Genomic DNA, 20,847 nt, shown 5'->3' on the forward strand with positions numbered 1-20,847 from the left:
CGCGTGTGCCAGGCATCAGGCCAATGACAGCTCCACCCAGGCTGGGCAGCCCCCTGATGGCTTCACCTGTAGTAGGAGGCACCCACCAGGAAGACCTGGCAGGAGGAGCACCGAGCCCATGCTCCTCGGGGTCTCAGTTGGCTCCAGGTGGCTGGTCCTCCACGTGGGTCCAGAGTACACACCTGGAAAGGGGAAGTCAGAGGGAAGTCACTGAAGACATGGCCCCTGAGGTGGGGCATTGGTGGCTGAGGAGGATGAGGGGGCCCAGGACGGCCCTGACGCAGGGCTGGGGCCCAGGCTGTGGTGGGGCTAGACAACTGCTGCCTGGGGCTGGGGCCTCAGGGCTCTGCCTGGGGTTGAGCAGTTCCTGCGGGTGGGGACAGCCTGCTTTCCATGCCCCATTCTCCAGCAGTCTCCCTTCCTCTCCGTCCTCAAGACGGCAGTATCAGGCGCTCTGCGCTGGCCTTCTTTGCTCCTGCCTTTCTGCCGACCACGGGGAGAAGAGCCAAGGCGCTCTCCCGGTCTGTCCTGTTGGCCTGGGGCCAGCAATGGGAGCTCTGCATCTCTCTGGGGAAGGCACTGAGGCAGGGAGGCATGAAGCTGGGCTGTCTCAGGGACAGGCCGGCCCTGCGAATCCTGTTCTTTTGGCTCGGCCCTTTGGCCCATTCTCCCCACCATGTTGCTCCACCCTGGGAAGAAAGAATTTGTCTGAATGGCCCTTCAACTGACCAGCCACTCATGGATATCCGTGTAAAGAATCCCAAGGGTTAGGACAGGTAGCCTTCTGATTATATTAGTAAAGGAAAAGAAACAATTATTTCTACATCTCCCAAGATCAAAGCTACTTAATCCTGATTTTGCTGTTGCCGATTCTCTTCAAAAAACAAAATATGGTGTTTGGTGTTCTCGGATCTTGAGGAGTTTATATGGCATCACCTCAGAGCAAGCAGGGTTGCAGGAGGGAGCAGTCTTGGGAGAGGCCCCCCTCACTCCCATGGAAGATGTCCAGGCACTGGGGTTGCTGTGTGGGTTGTCCCATGAGCCCTGGCGTGGCGTGTCTTTTCCGAGTGTGCCACAGTTGGCTTACTGATGTTCCCCACCCCCATTCTCTGCTCTTTGCAGTTCTCCATAATAATAACCATCATCGTGGAGTGTTGCTGGTGCTGGATAGAGCATCTACATGTATTCAATAATGTTTTCTTTTTCTTTTTTTTTTTTTAAAGATTTTTTATTTTAAAGAATCTCTACACCCATCGTGGGTCTTGAACTCACAACACCAAGATCAAGAGTCACCATGCTCTACTGACTGAGCTAGCCAGGTGCCCCAAAATAATGTGTTCTTCATAGTAACTTGATGAGGCAGCTGCTCTGATGATCCTTTTTATAGATGAGGAAACCAAGGCTGAGCCAATTGCCCAAGGTCATAGAGTTGGCCAGGTGACAATGACAGGCATTTAAAACCAGGTTATCTAAACTGCCTTGGAGTAGAAAAGAAAGTAGCAAAGCAGGGGTCGGTGGGAGGAGCTAGCATTTATGGTAGACTCACTCACACTCCATCTCATTAACTGTTGCTGCCTCCCCAAAGGAGGACAATGAATTAGGTGGTCTTGGCCACAAGAGAGCCTGGGATGGTCAAACAGAAGTCCTTCTTGCTGCAAAGCCCGTGCTTAAGGTGCGGCACCGCCCAGAGGTCGGCTTGCAGCCAGAAGGGGTACCCAATGATATCAGACCAGTACAGGGAGGTCAGGCTTTGAGCTGATTGTGGGTGATAGAGTAGCCTCAGGACTTTTGTCCCTTGTTCTGGGATAGCCCTCCACCCTTGGCTGAAGCCACAGGGTGATCCAGGTGAGCACAGCCCCCAGGAGAGCATGGCTTTCCTAGGGAATCCTTGCAGATCCCACATGCGGTGAGAGCAGAGCTAGGGGGTGGGGAGGACTGCCCTAGCCTGACCTCGCTCCAGGCCTGGCTGCCCAGTGTCCGCCCCCTGCCGCTGCGGCCGAGACAGCCCCCAGACACCGGCAGGACAGGTGGCAATTATCCCTGGGCACTGATTACACTGCGGGGCCAGCCAAAGCCCCAAATAGCCCAGCAGCTTAGCCTGGCACAGGGAGTGGGGGAGGAGAAGGGTCCTGCTGGAGAAGATGGGGCCGGACCAAAGGGGTGCGTGGAGAGGAAGGATGTGTTTGGAAGGGCTGTGGGGGTAGGGAGGACATCATGTCAGGGGTTCTGCCTTTTGGGCATGCAGGATGCTCAAAGAACGGGATGGCATTTCCACTGTAGCAGGCCAACCCCGAGAAGTGGGTCGGTAGATGGGGCAGACACCACTCCACCAGACTTCCTGGGGGCAAATCTGCAGCGAGAAGGTGGTGCCCAGCAAGAAGGATCATGTAGAAAGGGTCTCATTGCCCTGTATGAGGAACCAGTGGCACCACTGAGGCCAGGCCAGTGTCCCTCCGGTCCTGGCCTGCCCTATCTCTGGATCGATCAGGAAAGGATTCTTTCTTCTTCTTTTTTTTTAATGTTTATTTTACTTTTGAGAGGCAGAGAGACAGAGCGTGAGCAGAGAAAGAAGGAGGCAGAGAGAGAGAAGGAGACACAGAATCTGAAGCAGGCTCCAGGCTCTGAGCTAGCTGTCAGCACAGAGCCTGACGTGGGGCTCAAACCCACGAACCGTGAGATCATGACCTGAGCTGAAGTCAGCCCCCAACCAACTGAGCCACCCAGGCGCCCCCAGGAAAGGATTCTTAAAGAAGGCTCACAGTGCCCAGGAGAGAGGCTAAGGGAGGGTGTGGAGCATCCCGGGGGACACAGACTGCCCCTGCCTCAGAGGCCCAGGCCAAGGTCTGGGTGCTGCCCAGGCATCAGTCCCTCTTCCAAACTCTTCCCCTGCCTTGGAGGGCACTGTAACTTCCGGGACCCCAGGGCTCCTCCCTCAGGGTGGTCTTCAGGCAGACACAGAGGCAGGTGGCAGTGGACTCTGGAGACTGGAATCCTGTGGGGGGTGGGGACTCAGCCCTTGGGATGGGGTGCCTGGCAAAAGTAGTCAGGGCAAGGAGCCCTGACTTCTTGCGCCTTCAATTCTAAGCGCACTCCCCGCTGCCACATGTCTGAGGTGTTAGGGAGGGCTGCAGACCTGTGGAGCGCAGGCCAGGCTGGGGGAGGTAGCCATGGGGAGTGGGCTGGACCTCAAGGCACGTGGGTGGGATGAGCGGCAGATTCCTTAGGTTCCTTTGGGGGCCTCTCTGAGCCACCACCCCAACCTGGATCTGGCATCCTTAGATCCTTGCTTCTTGGAGGCAGTCAGCATGAATGCTTAGAATGGCTGAATGGGGGGAGGCACTGGATGGAAACAAAATGGACAAAGGGAAATACAGCCCCGGCGATGCACCCCGCTTTCCTTCTTGTATAAGGATAGATTCTCCTCTGTTGACCACCCCCCCCACCTCATTTTGAGAGTCTGCCACGACTGTGGTTTCCCCTCCAGTCAGCCGAGGGAGGGGGCTGAGCTGCTGGTCCCTCCCCCACACCCAGAAGCTATAGCTACGGGGAAACCAGGGCAGGGTTGTTTCCAATATTTGCCAACTCTGGACGAGGCAGGACAGAAGCCTGGTGTCCCAGAGGTCTCTGAGACACTCCCAGGGATCCTGGTGTCCAATGTCTGCGCTCCTGACCTCCCCAGCGGTGGGACCTGGCGCCTCTCTGGCAGCACCTGCCTGAAAGCCACCTGTGAGTTCTCCGGACCCAGGTCAGAGAGGGAGACTGCCGGTGGCTCCAAACCACCTCTCCCAGCAACTCTGCTCATCCAAATAAGATAGGGAAAAGGCAGTGGGAGGAAATGATAGTTTCATGGTTATTTTCAGAAAGGAAACAAAAAAAAAAATGCAAACAGGAGCACACCCTGCATTTTGGTGCAAAATCTAGGAGTCACGGGGAAAAGAACCAACAGTGCTTCCTTCTTCTGGTCCCCTCACCAGATGCTGGGGAAGGGGTGCCTGGGCTGCTCTTCCTCCTAGAGAAAGGGGTGAGGGGCTTGGGGAACAGACCGCAGAGACCCTTCCCACACAGGCAGGCTGGGCAAGTGGAGAACTGGGAGATTCTGAGGCGTGTAAGGCACAGTGGCTTGTGGAGGATTGGTGGGCCGGGAGGGTGTGTTCAAGGAGCACAGCGCAGAAAGAGAACAGAGAGGGGGAGGGGGAGCTGGGGAGCCTGGGCTGTGGGAGCTGGGCTGTGTGTGTTTGGGCAGGGCATGCACACAGAGGGGACTGCCCAGGGCCCAGCCAGCGCCAGAAGGCTGTGCCTTCCTGTCCCCAGGGGGAAACTGGGCTGTGCCCGGTGACTTCCAGGTTTCCTGGATAATGTGGGGTGGGGTGCAGAGGGAAGCTGTGACCTGACTCTCTGGGAGGTTTTTTCTCAGGGGGTTTGTTGGACTTGTTTGCAGACTTTCACAGGACAGCCCGGAGGAGGGTAGGAGGATGGGGATGGGAGAGAGGTGGGAGCTCAGGACAGCTGGCACACAGGGACAAAGGTCACGGTGAACTAAGAGTCCCATGTGGCAGATGAGGCAAGAGCAAGGGCAAGAAAGAGCTGAGGGTGAGCAGACCTAAGGGAACTGCAAGGGGGCCTCAGGAAGGCGGCTGGCCCGGTGTCCTGCCTGAGGCAGGAGGAGCGTTACTACCCCTATCTTATGGAAGTGTCAGCCGAGGCCCAGAGAAGTTAGTCACCGAGTACAAGTTTCCATGACTAGCCAGAGAAGGAGCTGGGGTGGAGAGATGGGCAGGAGGCAAACTCAGGGCATCTGTTGGGTGGTCTAGTTGGTGACGGGGGTCTATAGTGCTGAAGACATAGGCGTGCCCACCAGGCACTGTTCCAGGGAAGACAAAGCCAGGCCAAATACCAGGGAGATCCTGTTCCCAGGAGGCCTGTAGGGCCTTGGAGGCTACCCACATGGACGGGATGAAGCCTTCCCTCCCAGCTTGCTAAACCAGACCAAGCCCTGGGAGCTGGGAGGGTTGAGGAGGAGATGGAGGTAATGACTCAACCCAACCGACACATGCTTGACCTAGGGGTGGTTGGGTAACCCAGCAGACGCTCCACTGCAGGGAGGGATGGAATAAAGGGTGATGCTCAAGATAAAGGAGAGAAGACAGCGAGCAGGGACGGGCCGGTGGTTCCGGGCAGCCTGCTTGGGAGGAGGATGGGGAGAAGCGCACTTGGCCTTTGGGGATGGGAAGAAGGAATGAGGTTTCAGGACATCTTGGGAGGCCTGTCCTGGGATGAGGCCCCTGTAGGAAAGGCAGGGGCTCTTTGGGGCTAATATCCCAAAACAGAGGATTCCTAACAGTAGGAATTCTCAGGGTGGAGGCCTAAAGGCAGAGCTCTGAGCCCTCCACAAACCTGCAGTTCCCTCCTCAAGGCAGTGGCTCTGTTAGGAGCCAGCCACCCTCTGGCACCTTCCAGTCCATGGGCCTGGGGCTGATCTGTGCACCACAGGCCGCCGCTGAGAACCCAAACCAGGGGACCTCACTAAATGGCATCTTATACACATTTGGCTTAGGCCAGGAAGCCAGTAGGGATGGAAAGAGGCCAGCGCTTCTGAGAAGCAGCAGGTAGGATCAAGTTTGGGCCCAGGAGGACAAGAACAGAGGTCTTTTCCTTGTCCTGCCCCTGGGCTGGGGCTCAGCCCCCCAGCTATGAGGTGGAGGGCTGGGTCTTGTGTGTACAGGCTCCTGGGACCTCTGCCCGTCCAAGCTTGAAGAGCCATATGGATCTGCCACTAGCCCCACCACTTTTCTGGCGAGGACTTTAAGACCCAGAGGGGGACTACAGCTTTGCAAACATCATACAGTTTTATCCTAATATCAAAGTCAAGATCAGGACCCAGGTCTCCTAACTCCTGGTGCAGTGCAGGGGTACCATATAGGGGTCCCAGAGATGTACCGCTGTTCGATGATATATATTCTCATTCAATGAAGATTTCAGACCCAGAAGGTACAGTTTCTAGCAGTATGGCAGGGAGCATTTCTGGGCTTGTCACCTCCGAACGATCTGAACCCTATATAGTTTTCTCCTCTGACTTAGTAAGTAGAGTGATTTGAGTTTAGATCTGGCTCCCAGCTCTGCCTAGAATATCTGTCTGGAATATTCACCTGTAGAAGGAGAAAAGTGTTCCTTAACACTCCTCTCAAGGATTCTGGGACAGGATTGCTCTCTTTCATAATTTTACATTGCAGCAGACCTCTCAACAGCCATGTGGAATAGGGGTATTAACCCCATTCTACAGATGGGGGAACAGAGGTGTGGCCAAGTTATGAGAGTGACTTGGTCATATCTCATATCTCTTGGTCCGATATGGTTAACACAGAGAGAAGAGCAATGCTGGGGCCAAGGCTAGAGCTTTGGTCTTTTGACTGAGAGGTCTGAGCTCTTCAGTGAATAGCAAAGAGAAGGATGTGGATAGGTTGAGGGGAGGGAGGCAGAGGTTTATGTTTGGAATTTTGGAAGTAGAACTCTAAGTGCCCAAAGAGAAGCGGATGTGTGGTAGCCTTTCCTTCCGGCTCACCATCTCAGGTCCGGGACTGAGGAACAGGCAAGGAGGTCAGCCAGATGGATGCTCTGTGCAGACCAAGGAGAATCAGGAGATGGGTCCCCCAGCATACCACCTCCCCCAGCCCTGGAAAAGTCTGCCCTGGAGCAAGAAGAAGCTACCAGAATGTAACACAGGGAAGTGTCATCTGGGTTGGACAACCTCCACCACGCCAGCTGGGCATGCTCCAGAGATGCCAAGCTGCTATGTTGTTTCCCGGGGCCCGTGGGCCACTGAGACTTTCTTTTCCTTCTTGCAGAAAGGGACAGGAGAACAAGCAGCCCCACAGGGATCCTAAGGTAGATTCACTCTACCTAAAGTCCAGTGGGATCATTTACAAAGAGACCTTTACTCAGCACTTGGCACGTAGTGAGTTCTCAGTACCTTTGTGGTTTCATTATGATTGAGAGATGCGTAAGAGGGCTTTCTGAGACCCTCTGGGAAGTTTCCCACCTCCCAACCCTTGCCTCTGCCAGACTCTGACTTAGGTGTCTTTCTATCAGGGACCACCATCACAGGGTATCGAAGCCATCTGTTTATGTGTCTGCCTCCTCCCCGACAGGATGGAAGATCCTCAGGGCAGGGGTGGGGTCCTGTTCACGTTCACCTTTGTATTGCCTGCGACTCCTCCTAGCCCCACGGACAGGCACGCACCTGGCTCCATACAGTTTTGCTAAATTAATGGATGAACGAATGAAATGCGAAGAAGCTCTGGAGGATACCAAGTTGCCAGGGAAAGACAGACACTGAGGGGGGGCTTTTGGAAAGACATGACATGGAAGACCAAAAAAAGGAGGAGGGAAGAAACTTCTCTTTTGCAAATGAAATTGCTTGGACAAATCTAGAGCTATAATGCCACAGCACCAGGATTTGCAATGATCCAGGGACATGGAGTTCATGGTGAGGTATACAGTAGATCAAGTGGTTTTGGGAATGTCCCATCTTGCACATTCAAGGCTTGGGGTTGGGGGGAGACTATGGCCATATTGGAGGAACTTGGCCATCGACCAGCTCTTTGCCAAGGCAGGAGACATGGCCAATCCAGCCATAGACAAAAGAGGAAGCTGGTTTGCAAGAGCAACTTCTGAGAGATGAGGCCGAGGGAGAGTCCCATTCTGCGACTGGGCAGCAGAAAGAGCCATCCATCTTATTAGGGACCCAGCAGCAAGGCAAATGTCAATAGGAAGAGAAAGGATTCTCAGGCTGAGGTTCTCGAAGGAGGCAGTTCTTTCTCTCCTTGGCCAAGACAGGGTTTAGGAATAATCACTGGCCTCTGAGAGGACATAAAAGTAAGGTTAAGAAGACCACAGTCCATCAGGGGGAATTAGGAAACCAGGTGCAGGGAGGGGGAGTGTTGAGGGCAGAGGGAGAGGGCCTAGCAGCCCCACATAGATCCTGTTCTCTTCCCTTCTTGCTGTGGCTGACCCCTTTCCTCACTTGTTTCTAGCTACTCTGGCTCCCTGTGGTTCCTTGAATAGCTCAAGAATACCTGGGTGTCTAGGTGGCTCTGTTGGTTGAGCGTCCGACTTCAGCTCAGGTCATGATCTCATGGTTCGTGAGTTCAAGCCCTGCATCCGGCTCTGTGCTGACAGCTCAGAGCCTGGAGCCTGCTTTGGATTCTATGACTCTCTTTCTCTGTCCCTCCCCTGCTTGTGTGCTCTCTCTCTCTCAAAAATAAATAAACATCTAAAAAATTTAAAAAAAATAAAAGAATACCACCACCAGGACCTTACACTTGCTGTCCCTTCTTACCCAGATGTCCACATGGCCACCTCCGGCACTTCCTATATCTGTACAAAGGCCCCCTCCTGGTGAGGCCGCCCTGGACCACCCCCTACATAATTGTAACCCCCTCCCCAGCACTTCTCATTCCAATTACTCTGCAGTGTTTCTTTCTATATCACATATCACAGTCTAACATATGTGTTTGGTTTTTACCTGCTTCTGCCCTGAAGAAGGGAAGCTTTATGAATGGAAGGATTCTTGGTTCACTGCTATATGCCTCAACAAATAGTTAATAAATGAAGCAATCAGCAGCTTTCCATGGGACCTCCACTGATAGTCTGGATCTGAGATCCTGGCTCTTCCTTTATTGGATGTGATCTTAGAGAAGTCATAGAATTTCTGGAGGCCTCTACTTTTTTATTTTTACCTGAAAAAGAGGGTGTTAGATTCAGTGGCCTCTTAAGGTCCCTTATGACTCTTACAAATGCAGGGGGAACCCACCCAAGGGGATGGGACAAGGTAAGCGCCCTGATGTCCATGCTTCTGTCATAGAACATCACTGCCATTAAGTCCTGGATGGCACTTCTGTTCCCAAACTAGGGTTGGGCAGGGGCACTTCCAGCAGCCCCGAGGCTGGAAGCTGAGAACCGGCCAGAAGGCTGAGGTCAAGGATGGATGACTAAGAACAAGCCTCAGATCCAGGGAGAAGGACAGACAGGAGGAACTGGGGCTGCTGTGTTTTATTTAAATCCCTGATAAGGATCAGGAAGCAGGCAACAGCCCAATGACACATTAATTAACTTTGCAGATGATACCGCATCAGGAAGGTGTTACATCCACCCATCTAAGTGAGAGAGACCAGAGGACCTGGGATGGGGTCAGGAGCCAGCCAGGAAATGGCAACAATGAACAGCAGCTGTGGCCGGGAGTGGACAGGACTTGTGTCCTCTGGGCGGATTGGGGTGGGGTCGAGAGGATCCATTTTCAGAATACAGATGTCCAGTGGAGGGCTGGAGTTGGAGGCGGGTGGTGAAGACACACAGGTTCCCTTGGTTATATTTGAATTTGTGTACAGATCCCTGGGGTAGACAGAGCCTTCTTTCCTGCATCTGTGTTTGGAAGATGGGGAATGGGGACAGAGCAAGGGGCAGGAAGATAAGTAACATTTATGGAGCACCCATGATGAGCCAGACATCGTATACATTGCCTCGTTTGACTCTACAGCAGCAAAGCTAAGGCAGGAGGAAACTGAGGTTGAGAGAGACTAAGAAGCTTGTCAAAGGTCACACTGTAAGCAAGTGGCAGAGTTGAGATTCAGATCTAAGATGGAAGTGGAGATTCCAAAGCAGGCTTAGGGCCCCGAGGGAAAAGCTGAGTAGCTGCTGGGTTATCACAGCACCTCTCAATGTTCAGGATGGAGACCTGAGTAAGGAACAAGGGCCTCAGAGGAGACTTTCCTTAGTGCTGTTGGGTCATAGAGGCACTGGAAGTTTTCTGCTTTCCTGCTCAGATGGCCTGACCTTCCTAAGCAGTTAGGAGAAGGGAACAAGGAGGAATGGAAGACTTTTAGGCACCTGGACAACCTGGAGGGGCAAAACACTGAGGAGTAGAAAGTGCTAGAGCTCTTGCAGCGTGTGCTTGAGAAGAAGCCAATGTGCCTGGAGGCCCAGCTTTGTTCTGGTCAGTAATCTCTCTGTGGTGGAGGCAGGGACCTGATATATCTGGGTGGGCAGCTACCCCAGAGAATACAGGTCCATAGACAAGGGTAACTTTCCCTGTGAAGGGTTGGGGTGTCCCCAGTCTCAGTAGTGTCAGAGATGTCTTTTCCTCCAGGGAGTTGAAGGGTGGGAGCCTTCCTAAGACATAAGTAGGAACTCAGTGGGTAACTCAAATAGGAACTCAAGTCAGCTGCTGACTGCGTCAGAAAAGAGCGCTCTGTTTCCGTTTAAGTCATGATTCCGCTATGAAGGGCCCAAGGTAAAGATGGCCGCAGGCCCTGGGCAGGCCTCACAGGGAGAGCTGCCTGAAGGATTAGTGATCATGCTCCATGCAAAATGAGCAGGACCCAGAGAACATCATTGGAGGCTATGATAGGATGGGACACTTGTAGAGTCTTAGAGGCACCCAGGAACGGATGAAGGAGGAGACTGTAGGCAGAGGGTGGATTGCCTGAGGTCCATGAGAAGCATTATGAGGCCCAGAGAGTGACTTCCTTTGTCCTTTGTCCAGGACTTTGAGAACAGAGTAGGGTATCAGTAAACCAGGGAAGCCCCATGTCTTGGTCCTAAGAGAATGTGCTAGGAGCCTTCCTGGAGACAAGGCCAAGATACAGGTTAGGCAACATTAAAGAAACCTTACGGTGGCCAAACTCCCACCCAACCTAGAAGTGAGAACATTTTGTTCAGTAGCCAGCACCATCTAGAACCTCATATTGTCTACTTCTTCTTGGTTGTTGCTTTTGGCCATGTTCTGTTTGCATTAGCTCCTTAGTAAGATTGCTCAAAAATCTTTCTTCTAGCCATCTCCATGTTTTCTGGAAGGGAAGAAATAGTGTTTTCACGCCCAGGTCAGTGGACAGACGAGCACCGTGCTCCCGGTGGCCAGCAGAGGCAGTGACAGGGACTGTCCCAATTCCAGAAGCCCGACGAAGCAGCCATGATGAGGAGGGGGAATGATGATCCTAGGCAATGAGTCAGGGTCTAGTCCCTTCCTGCCTGCGCATGGACATGTCAGAGACTTTAGTGCAAGTTGGGGAAAGTCTCATCACACTGCCCCCAACCCTGGCCCACCTCTGTTCTTTCAGAGGCTGTGAAAATGACCAATTGTTGAAAATATAAGAGATGGGGTAGAAAGGAACCTTCGAGCAAAATGAGTGGTGAAGTTTCAAAAGCTGGGATGCTGGGAGTAGCTGACAAGACCAGACATGTTCCTGGCCTCTGTGGGTGACTGATGGAGGAGTGGCTGTAGTGTTGTTCCAGGGACTGCTGTGGCCAAGGGGCTCTGAGATTCACTTGACTCTTTCCTCTTCCTCTGGAGACCTCACCCTCTCTGTGCACAGAGTGGGTTTTCTAAAAAAAGACCACTTGGGATAGATTTAGGATTATGACCTATTTTGAAAACCCCATGGTACCTTTTAGAAAGTCATTTCCCCCCAGTCATTAAGATTTTGCCAGTATGACGTCTAGTCTTTGGGGCACATAGAGGTCTCCTACTTCCCCTATGCTTATTATCCCATGACACCAGGGGAGCCAAATAAGGCCAGGGAAGGGCAGCTCACAACCCCCTCACCTATGGCAGGCAAATTTTGGATTAGTAAAAGGGGATTAGTAGCGACGGGCCATAAACTAACACCTTGCTATTATCAGAATCCACCTTGCTATTCCTTTTTATATACTTGAGAATAATATATAGACACACACTTATACACATTCATCACTACTGCCACCACCATTTAAAAACATGCTCCATTCTTTGCCCCACTTGTCACCAAGTATCTCATTTGTACCCCAACCTAGTTCACTGGGTACAATTTTGCAAAGAGTCATTGCCTTCAGTAAACCACTCCAGAGGGGTGTGTGTGTGTGTGTGTGTGTGTGACAGAGAGAGAGACAGAGACAGAGACAGGGAGACATAGAGGTTACTTCGGATGGAGTTGTGCTTCTACCTCTTCTACACCTTTACCCTTGATTTTGCTCCAGGCAAAGCTTACATTGATTCCTTCTCATGATAGCTCCATAGCTAAGCCTTTCCCTCTGCCATCTACTCACTTCATCCCTAAGTTTGAAGGTTGAGTTTCCTCTCCCCATATTTACAAAACCCAGGCAGGTTGGGTTGCTGGTGTGATGCTATCTGGGACAGTCTTATCTAGCTACAAAGTATGAATCAGAGATTACACCATACAGGGCTGGTGCCAGCCAGGCGGGCTGCCATATTGTCAAGTAACCCAGTGGTTGAACCAGGTTGGGTTGAGTAATATGCACCAATGGGAAGTGAGTTTATTAATCATGCAGCATAGTACACTGTTGACGAAAGTATAACTCTAAAGGCCTGATGTGATTGGAGAGGGTGCAGGTGGGGCTGGATGCTAACTATGAAGACACCCAGTGACGCTATCTTCCTCTGATAATATGCATTTGAAAAACACATGGAAATCTAGAAAGGAAATATCTAGTTTAGCATAGAAGTGGATTATATGCTCAATCATTAGGACTTTTCAGCCATCTTGGATGTCCTTTGTTAACAAAGGATACCTCCTTGCAGCTGTAGTTACAGTTTGGAATTCTGAAGTTTCGTGAGGTGAGAGAAGGGAATTCAAGATGGCAGCCAGTGACCTGGAATTGTGTGGGTGAGAAACTTTAAGATTCCATACTACATTCTCTTTATTGATCTCTCACTTCAAAAACATTCTTTTCTAAGGCCACAGCCCACCACCTCCACCCCGGTCTGCCCTCAACTTCTTGGTAACTACAGCCAACCAGAAATACCACCCACATTTTTCAGTGTGATGGGCCTGACTGGGGAGGCAAAAGCAGTTCCTGTCACTGTATGGTTTCATCAGGGATGGAGATACTGTCCCCCAGTTGCAATGTGGTGCTGCATTTACATAGCCCAGTATCAGACACCAAGCCCCTAAGCTTCACTGAGGCAGATGATATGTGAAACACATGACAGAGAAGCCCAAGTGAGTGAGTGGTTTAGAGGGCAGATAGGAAGAAAGGGAGAAGAAAGGACTGATCTGTCCAAAGACTGCTCTAGAATAAGCCTCAGGAGGAGAGAGAATTCTAAAGACTAATGGGAAATAAGGTGAAGGAGCAGGGTGGAGACAGGGACACACAAAGAAAGAGAACCAGAGAAAGTTCTAGGGCTGGCAAATACACTCAGTTATGAAAGGGGAAGTTTCTGGGGAAGAAAGCTCATCGAGTAAGGGAAGCATCACTTTTATTGGAGACAGAAGTTGTAGGATGTGAGGGGTTAATGCTATATAAATATTCCCTGTATGTTCTCCAAATCCCAAATGTTCTTTCTTCTCTCGGAAGCATCGGATCCCTGCGCAGTTCATAAGACCAGCTTTTTCAGCCAAGACCATCTTTCTCAGGCAGCTACAAACAGTGAGGCCTGGAGAGTCCTGTCCAAGCGGGATTGAAGTTGTATAATTTTTAAATCTGATTTTCCCCAATTATCTGACCACAATAGAGCCTCCAATCTCTCTGGTTATCTTGCCAACCTTAAAGAACCCCTATCAAGTCTCCACCTGTTTTTCAGGCTTCAAAGGCTTTAGCAAGAGCACTATTCAGGGTGGCCATTGTGAGTCTGCAGGGTCCTGTTCTGGTGCCTCCTGTTACAGAGAGACAGAGAGAGAGAGAGAGAGAGGGAGAGAGAGAGAGAGAGAGACCTTAAACCTTCTAGTGCCCCCTGTTACAGAGAGAGAGAGAGAGAGAGGGAGCATAAACCAGAGGACCCCTCCCTTCTACCCTCAATATCCATTAGAAACCAGGGAAAAGGGTTCTAGAAGGTTCCAGTCACTAGTCTTGATTCCCATGAGTTTATCTGATCTGCCTAACCTCTCTGGCAGTTTGAGACTCTCCCAGAAGAGTGGAGGAGACTCCTATTCCCCCAGAACCACAGTAAACACTCAACACTGGATTTGAAACACCAGAGCGTGCAAAATTCTGACCAACTTCGAGCAATGCCAAATTCCTTGTTTTACATTGAGTTTACAGAGCAAGAACAGCAAAAGCCAGGCATAGGAACCTACCAAACCAACCATCAGCCAAAAACAAAACGAGACCAAAAAACAGGCCAAACCAAAACTTTATACTATGAAAACAAGAAATAAAATAAGGAGATTTATAGGCCGGCTGATTGTCAGCAAACACAATATATTTACTGTATTAGCATTTGCTCACAGTGCAAATGGTACAACATTACACCATTTCAATATTTCGGTTTTAAAAATGCTGTTTTCATTAACTATATTATATTGGCATAACAATGTGACAAAGGAGCAAATGAAATATTGGTGAAGAATTTCACCTTTTCACAATATCAAGCATATTTTTTTAACCTTAGTATAAGGTACTATAAATCCAAGAAATAAAAACATCCACAAAATATATTACATCTGGTTTGTCTTTTTCTAAGTACTCAACTTTATACAAAAGTCTTTCAAAAAATATCATTCCCCATAGGTTTTCCTGTTTAAAACCTGATTTTTTTTTTCTCTCAGTTCACATAAGTTAGAGTGCATTTTCTCTTGTTGTTTTTTAAAACATGCAGACATATAAAAAAATCTGGATAGCACAACCTTTTGGCAACAAAGTTATTTTTCTCTTAGTTTAAGCTTAAATGTCTGAGAACAGTTTTATTAAAACAAAGGAAAACTCAGATGATCATGCAGTAGCATGCATAAACCAGAAGGAGCAAGGAAAAAATATTAAAGGATATTTGATTCCTCCTTCCAGCTTTGAAGTGACCAAAATTTTTGTTTTTAATAATCATCACATTATAAAAAGTATTCAGCAAAATACTGTCTCTGCAAAGAAAGATTTTACCCTTCAGCTGAAAAAATATGGGCCCTCCTGGCAAACTTCGTCCTCTTCTCTTTCCTTCTACAAAAAGTCCAAGTACCTGGAAATTCACAAGCCCCCTGCTCTTTGATTTTCTTTTTTGTCCCTTTCACTAGACTCCTTTTAGTATTATTTATCCACCACCAAAGAAAACAAAAACCCAAAAACAAAAACAAACCCCAAAAACAAACAAAACGAAACAAAACAAAAACCGGGTGCTTAAAAAAAGTGGGAGACGCATAAAGTGACTTTAAAAACAGACATTCTGTAAACTCCAGACCTTTGTCCCTTCTCTCTGGGCAGCTCAGTGGCCACAGGAGAAATAACGCTAAGAGGGAACAGTACATTCAGTCAAGACTGTGCTGGAAGCTGTGTCAGAGAGCAACCTTCCCTACGACTCCACTTCAAAAGAGTCACCCCTGTGCGGGGGAAGTGCTGGGGAGGAGGGGGTGCCTGAGAAGAGGTGAGGTAGGGCGGGGAGTAGGTGAGAGTGGGGTATGGAAAAGATATGCCTCATTCCGAAACATGGATTAATGCAAAAATGCCCAGATCTCTGAGGAAGATTTGGACAGAGACGTGTGCATGTGTGTAAATGTGGGCATACATACATACATACATACATATGTGCATATATACATACACACACCTATGTAGATATAATCTCATCAGTTAAGTTTTTCATAAAAAATAAATCATTTAAAGCTTATATACCTACAAACTCTCTTTATGCCGGTGCACTGCACTGGATAGCCACGTACCTTAGAGATTTTATTGTGTGTATGTATGTTCTATATATGTATATATGTGTGTATATACACCTACATACATGCCCCCCCGCATGTACATAGATCTGAATTCTACCTATTGTGTCGGGGATGGCAAAGGATGAAGCACGAGTCTGCTTTCCCATCAATGAGGTGGGAGGGGGAGAGGGAGGAGAAATGGGTATGAGTGAGAGAAAACAAAAAGATGGTAAAATGAGTGGCTGGTTGAGGCCTGCCTTTCTGGAAGAAGATTTGGAAAGAGATGGGAGAAGGCTTAGAAGGGAGTGGAGCGGGAGAAAGGGCAGAGGGCAAACTCAGGAACATAGATTTTAAAAAGTGGGGCTGGGGAAATCTATTTGTGAAAAGGCAGGTTTAGTGATGGCTGCTCCTTCTCCCCGCAGATCAAACTGCCCTGAGGCCTAAGAGGGAAGCGCTCGGAAAAGGAGGGGTGCTGAGGGGCCAAACCCTAAACAGCGGTAGCAGCACCGCGGCGGCGGCATCCGAGGCATTTCTCTAAGAAACATTTCCGAGCAGATGGAAGACCGTCTCATCCGGCCACGTGCAGGCCCCCAACCTGAGACATTCCTCCAGCGGCCTGGGGACCCGATGTGGGGAAGAGTTTGGGGTGGACACAGCCCAGCTCAGCTCAAGAGTCTCTCACACACACACGTGTGTGTGTGTGCGCGCGCACACACACACACACACACGCACACATAACACTCACGCGAGCACGCACACTCGCGCGCATCCCCGCACGCAAGCGCGCGTGCGTGCGGCGGGCAGCAAGCTCTGCGCTTTGGTGCGCTCCTTACCCCCTCCCCCTCTCGGGTCTTCGAGGGGGAACCGAGGGAGACGTGGGGGGAACCGTGAGGTGCTTGGGTCGGGCGAGGCTTGGACGGGCCCCGCCTTCAGTCCCCCGCAGGTCCTTGGCGCGGCCCAGCGGCCCCAGGATCAAGACGATCCGAACTGAACAAAGCGGGCTAGACGCCACCTTTCCGCCCCCACGCCTTGGTTAAGGGGGGAGCAGCGAAGGGAGGGCGCCTCCTGCCCTGGCCCCCGACCGTTGGCCGGTGTGAAAGGGTGGAAACGGGGGACATCGAAGGGGAACAAGGGACCTTACGTCCATGGAGAGGCCAGGGCGCGGCCCCTGCGCCTCCGTGGCTAGCTTTCCCGCTGCTTTCAGGCAAGCAGCTGGGAGACACTTGGAGGGGAAAAGTGGGGATCTGGGGGCCCGAGCCTCAGGCGCAGGTGGTGACCACAGGGGCCAGGGACACGGGGGGCGCCGAGGACGCAGAGGGCGCACCCCCTTTCTCCGCCTTCTTCTCCTTTTGCTTGAGGTGGATCTTGGCGTGGCGCTTGCGCTCGTCGCTGCGCGCAAACTTGCGCCCGCAGAACTCGCAGGCAAAGGGCTTCTCGCCCGTATGCGTGCGGATGTGAGTGGTAAGGTGGTCGCTGCGACTGAAGCTCCGCATGCAAATCCGGCATTGGAAGGGCTTGTGGCCCGTGTGGATGCGCAGGTGCCGGGTCAGCTCGTCCGAGCGGCTGAAACGGCGGTCGCAGCCCTCCGCCGGGCATGCGTGGGGCCGCTCGTGGAGCGGGGTCTTGCTGGGTCGGTTGGGATACTTGCGGGGCCGGATGGGCTTGAGCGTGAGCGGCGGCTGGGGCAGGCTGCCAAAGCCCGGGTGGATCTGCTTGTCTTTGAATGCCTTGATGGTCTCCAGAGGGGTAATAGGGGGCGGATTGACCCGGATGGGGTCCATGCCCTGGAAGGGCTTGTGCTCCGGAATGGAGCCCATGTCGTTGGGATGGTGGTAGAGGTTGTAGTCAGGAATCATGGGGAAGAGATTGCTGTCCAAGGCCGGTTTGGCCGATTGGTAATCCTGGGGGGAATAGGCGAGCCCAGGGTTGCCCTGGGGGTCGTGGAAAGACACAGGCTCCGAGTAGAGATCACTGCAGTTAGAATAGGGGGGCAGCGCCGGATACATGGCCTCCACGTCGCCCTGCGGTGGCTGCACCATGCTGGCCGTGGAGGTCTGCGTGCTGAGTGCCCCTGAGGCCGGGGGCACTCCCAAGATGCCGGCGCTCATGAGGCTAATGATGTTGTCCTGACACCAGTTGGAAGGGGAGTCGAAGGCGAACTTTCCCAAGTAGGTCACGGTCTTGTTGCCGGGGGCTGGCTGGAAGGAGCCGGAATAAGAGAGTTCCGGGTTGGGCTTCTCGTTGGTCAGACCGATGTCCATCACATTCTCTGCGGAGAGCGGGGAAGAGAGGGGAGGGGTGAGTGAAGCCGAGCCGGCTCCTGGACCCGGGCGCCCGGGTCCTTGCTCAGGTGTGGAGGGTGCGGCCGGGTGGAGTGAACTGCGCATAGGGTAGGAGGAAAGCTGCGCCCCGGCGCAAAGCGGGCGGTGCCGCGCTCCCGGGCGCAACCTGGATACAGCAAAATACTACGGATCGGGGTGTGGAGTGGCTGCCGCACACACACCGCACACGCCGCGCACACACTCACGTACCACACGCACACACGCGCGCGCGCGAGAAGCATTGTTGTTGTTTCCGAGGTGGGGCGGGCAGGTAGCTGCAGCTACAGGTAGTTTCAGACCCGGAGCGCACTGGGCTCTCACTCTTTAGCGCACACAACTCGGCCTCTTCCCCTCGCCCTGTCCGCGCCGGGACGCCGCGCCTTTCCTGCCCCGACGAAGCCCCCAGTGCGCACCGCGCCCGGGTCGCGGACCCGGAGCGCTCCGACGCTTTGTCCTCGGCGCGCAGAGGGGTTCTGTCCGCAAAGCGAGCTCTCCCGCAGGCTTCCAGGGCCCCAGCCTTCTCCAGGCCTGAAGGAGCTTTCGGCTCTTGCTGGAGGGGGAAAGCCCAGCCTAGCTAGAGAGGGTGGAGGGCGGCGGAAAACCGGCCCATGTCTCTATGGCGGGAGTGGCCGCTCTTCCCAAGCTCCAAGGCCAAAGAATCGCCCCCCGTGACGGCCCCCGCTCGNCACCCCCACGGCTTTGCTGAACGCCCCGGAAAGGCAGCGTCGCAGTACCTCTCCCACCGCGGGGACTCCACGCCGCACATGGCTCCATCCCGGGTGGGAGGCTGAGGGAGTAAGGGGGGGGGGAGAGCGCGGGTGAAAGGGACGCTGGGCTCCTCCCGGGAAAGGGGGCGATAGCACCACGCCTTGCGCGCAGCCTGGCGATCGCGCCCCCTAAGTGGAGAACCCCGGAGCCGCTCGCACCTACCTCCCTCTGGTCGGCGGCTGCCCCCACCCGGGAGAACCGAAGCCTCTATCGTGGCGTCGCCAACCGAGCCTTCCCGATCTGGGAGGGCGGGAGGAGTGGGTGGGAAAAGCAACTCGCCCCCCGGAAAATTCCCAGCGCGCCCCCCATCTCTCCATCCACCATCCATCCATCCATCCACCATCCATCCATCCATCCACCCATCCATCCATCGGTAGCTCGTTCCCTCCTCCTCTTCTCTCTCCCTTTCCTTCCTCGCTGCCTCGCCGCCTCCCCGCCGCCCTTACCTGTAGCCATCTGATTGTAATGGGCTACCGAGTCGCTGCTGCCGGAGAAGAGGTTGAGCGCGCTGGGGATCTCCTCGGGGTACAGATTGTCAGGCAGTTGGTTTAGCAAACTGCTCATGGTCACCGGCAGCTTCTCGGCGAGTTTGCCGGTCATAGCACTCCCGAGCTGCCGCCGCCGCCACCGCCGCCACCGCCGCCGCTCGCTCCTAACGCAGCTTCCAGGCAAGCGGCATCGGAGAGGCGATCCGTGGTGCAGGGGAAAAGCATGCGAGAGGGAAAGTTCGGGGGGAGGGGGAGGGAAGAGGGGAAGGGGTGGGCCAGGGGAGGGNCACCAGCCCCGCCGCTTCCTAGCAAGCTCACTGCTGCCCAAAAGCTCCCAGCCAGGGAACTCCACCAGCCTATTTATCTGAGCCCCGGGAAAGCTCCGTGACGTAGCTGCCCATATATGGACAGACAAAGCCCAGCCGAAGGGGCGCGACGTCACAATGGAAGCTCCTCACAATGGAACATTAGAAAGCAGGAAGCGGGCCGCAGCCAACGTGCGGCGCCCGCAACGCTCGCGGATCTTAAAAAAAAATTAGAGAAAGAGAGAAATAGAAGAAAGAAGGAAAATTCGAGAGGAGAGAGGAAAGAGGGAAGCAACTGAACGCAAAGCGTAGAGCGCGCGGCGCAGGGTTGAAAAAGCAATAACCGCCAGTGTGTTTATTTTAGGTGCGCTCGAGGAGAGCGCGCTTGTACAGCGGGGGGCGGGGGTGTGTGTGGAGTTGTTTGCAAGTGGCCCCCAACACCCCGAGCAGGGAGAGAGGGAATTGGAAACAGCCGGCGAGGTCCCTTTGCAACCTGGGAACTTCTGGGGAACCCGGAAGGTGTGCGCTTCGACCCGGGTCCCGCCGCACGTAGCGTCTCGCATCTAGGACCCTGGCTGAGACTGAGAGAAAGGGAGCGCGCCCCTCTGAGGAGGATTCCAGCGTGCCGGGGATCGCTGATCCAGCATCCGGATCACTTGCGAGCTGCCCTCACTCTGATTCTCCGCCCCCACCCCGCGCTCCCCAGGCCCCTGACCCTGAGCTGACTCCTAGCTGAGCGCCGCCGCGGCCGGGAGCTTGGTGGCTGCAGAGCGGCTGCGCGCGAGGCGAGTGCCCCGCACTTTTGGGGTCGAGGATGTGCGGTTTGGGTGTTGGAGAAGTAGGAATGGAGTTGAGGGAACAGGAAACACGTGCACCGAATCCGTGATAATCCCCCAGCGGTTCCAAAGCACCCGCTTTGGCCGCAGGATGGCAGGAGGGCCCAGCAGGCCCAGGCACAGTCCCTGTCTATTGCTGCCTGCGAAGGGCCCGCCACTGAGTTGCAGCAGGAGCCTGCCGAACCCACAATCTCTGAACCGTCTCCTCTAGTCTCTCTGTGCCCTCCCCCTCGCCTTCCACAGGGCTGTCCCCATTGCTGCCTGCCGGCGCCCTGCAGTCAAGGGCCTCCAGCTTGCCGACCGGAACGCTGTCACCTCCCAGAGCGGCAGCAGATCCCGGGGGCGGCTGCTACGTTCCCAGAGGCCTGCTCCGGCCGGGCCGCGGGAGAGCGGGAGGAGAGGAGCGTGGGGGAGCGACCCCGAATCACAGCGGCACCGGCTTGGCGTGGGAGGATTCCCTCCCCGGTGGCCGCGTGGGCGCGGTGAATCCCGTGCCCCCCCCCCCCCCCCCC

General features: G+C 53.4%; 1 protein-coding gene across 4 annotated transcripts; it reads right to left on the reverse strand.

Moving 5' to 3' along the window:
* Positions 1 to 13,245: 13,245 nt before the first annotated feature.
* On the reverse strand, positions 13,246 to 19,384 carry EGR3 (early growth response 3). Of its 4 annotated transcripts, none has more exons than XM_077766623.1 (3): positions 19,153 to 19,384; positions 16,942 to 17,886; positions 13,246 to 13,643 (listed from the first exon to the last, which is right to left on the reverse strand). In XM_077766623.1, the coding sequence occupies exons 1-3, from the start codon at positions 19,304 to 19,306 to the stop codon at positions 13,567 to 13,569; spliced, it is 1,176 nt and encodes a 391-aa protein (XP_077622749.1). In that variant the 5' UTR covers positions 19,307 to 19,384; the 3' UTR covers positions 13,246 to 13,566. The 4 variants fall into 4 exon arrangements, 3 of the variants coding, with proteins under 3 accessions (XP_077622749.1, XP_077622751.1, XP_077622750.1); XR_013335717.1 differs by having other exon boundaries at positions 13,593 to 13,643; positions 16,759 to 17,886; XM_077766625.1 differs by lacking the exons at positions 13,246 to 13,643; positions 19,153 to 19,384 and adding exons at positions 18,673 to 18,725; positions 18,869 to 18,921 and having other exon boundaries at positions 14,168 to 17,886.
* Positions 19,385 to 20,847: the final 1,463 nt, after the last annotated feature.

Source organism: Crocuta crocuta, unplaced genomic scaffold, assembly GCF_008692635.1.
Source record: "Crocuta crocuta isolate KB4526 unplaced genomic scaffold, BGI_CrCroc_1.0 scaffold225, whole genome shotgun sequence".
Lineage (NCBI taxonomy): Eukaryota > Metazoa > Chordata > Mammalia > Carnivora > Hyaenidae > Crocuta > Crocuta crocuta.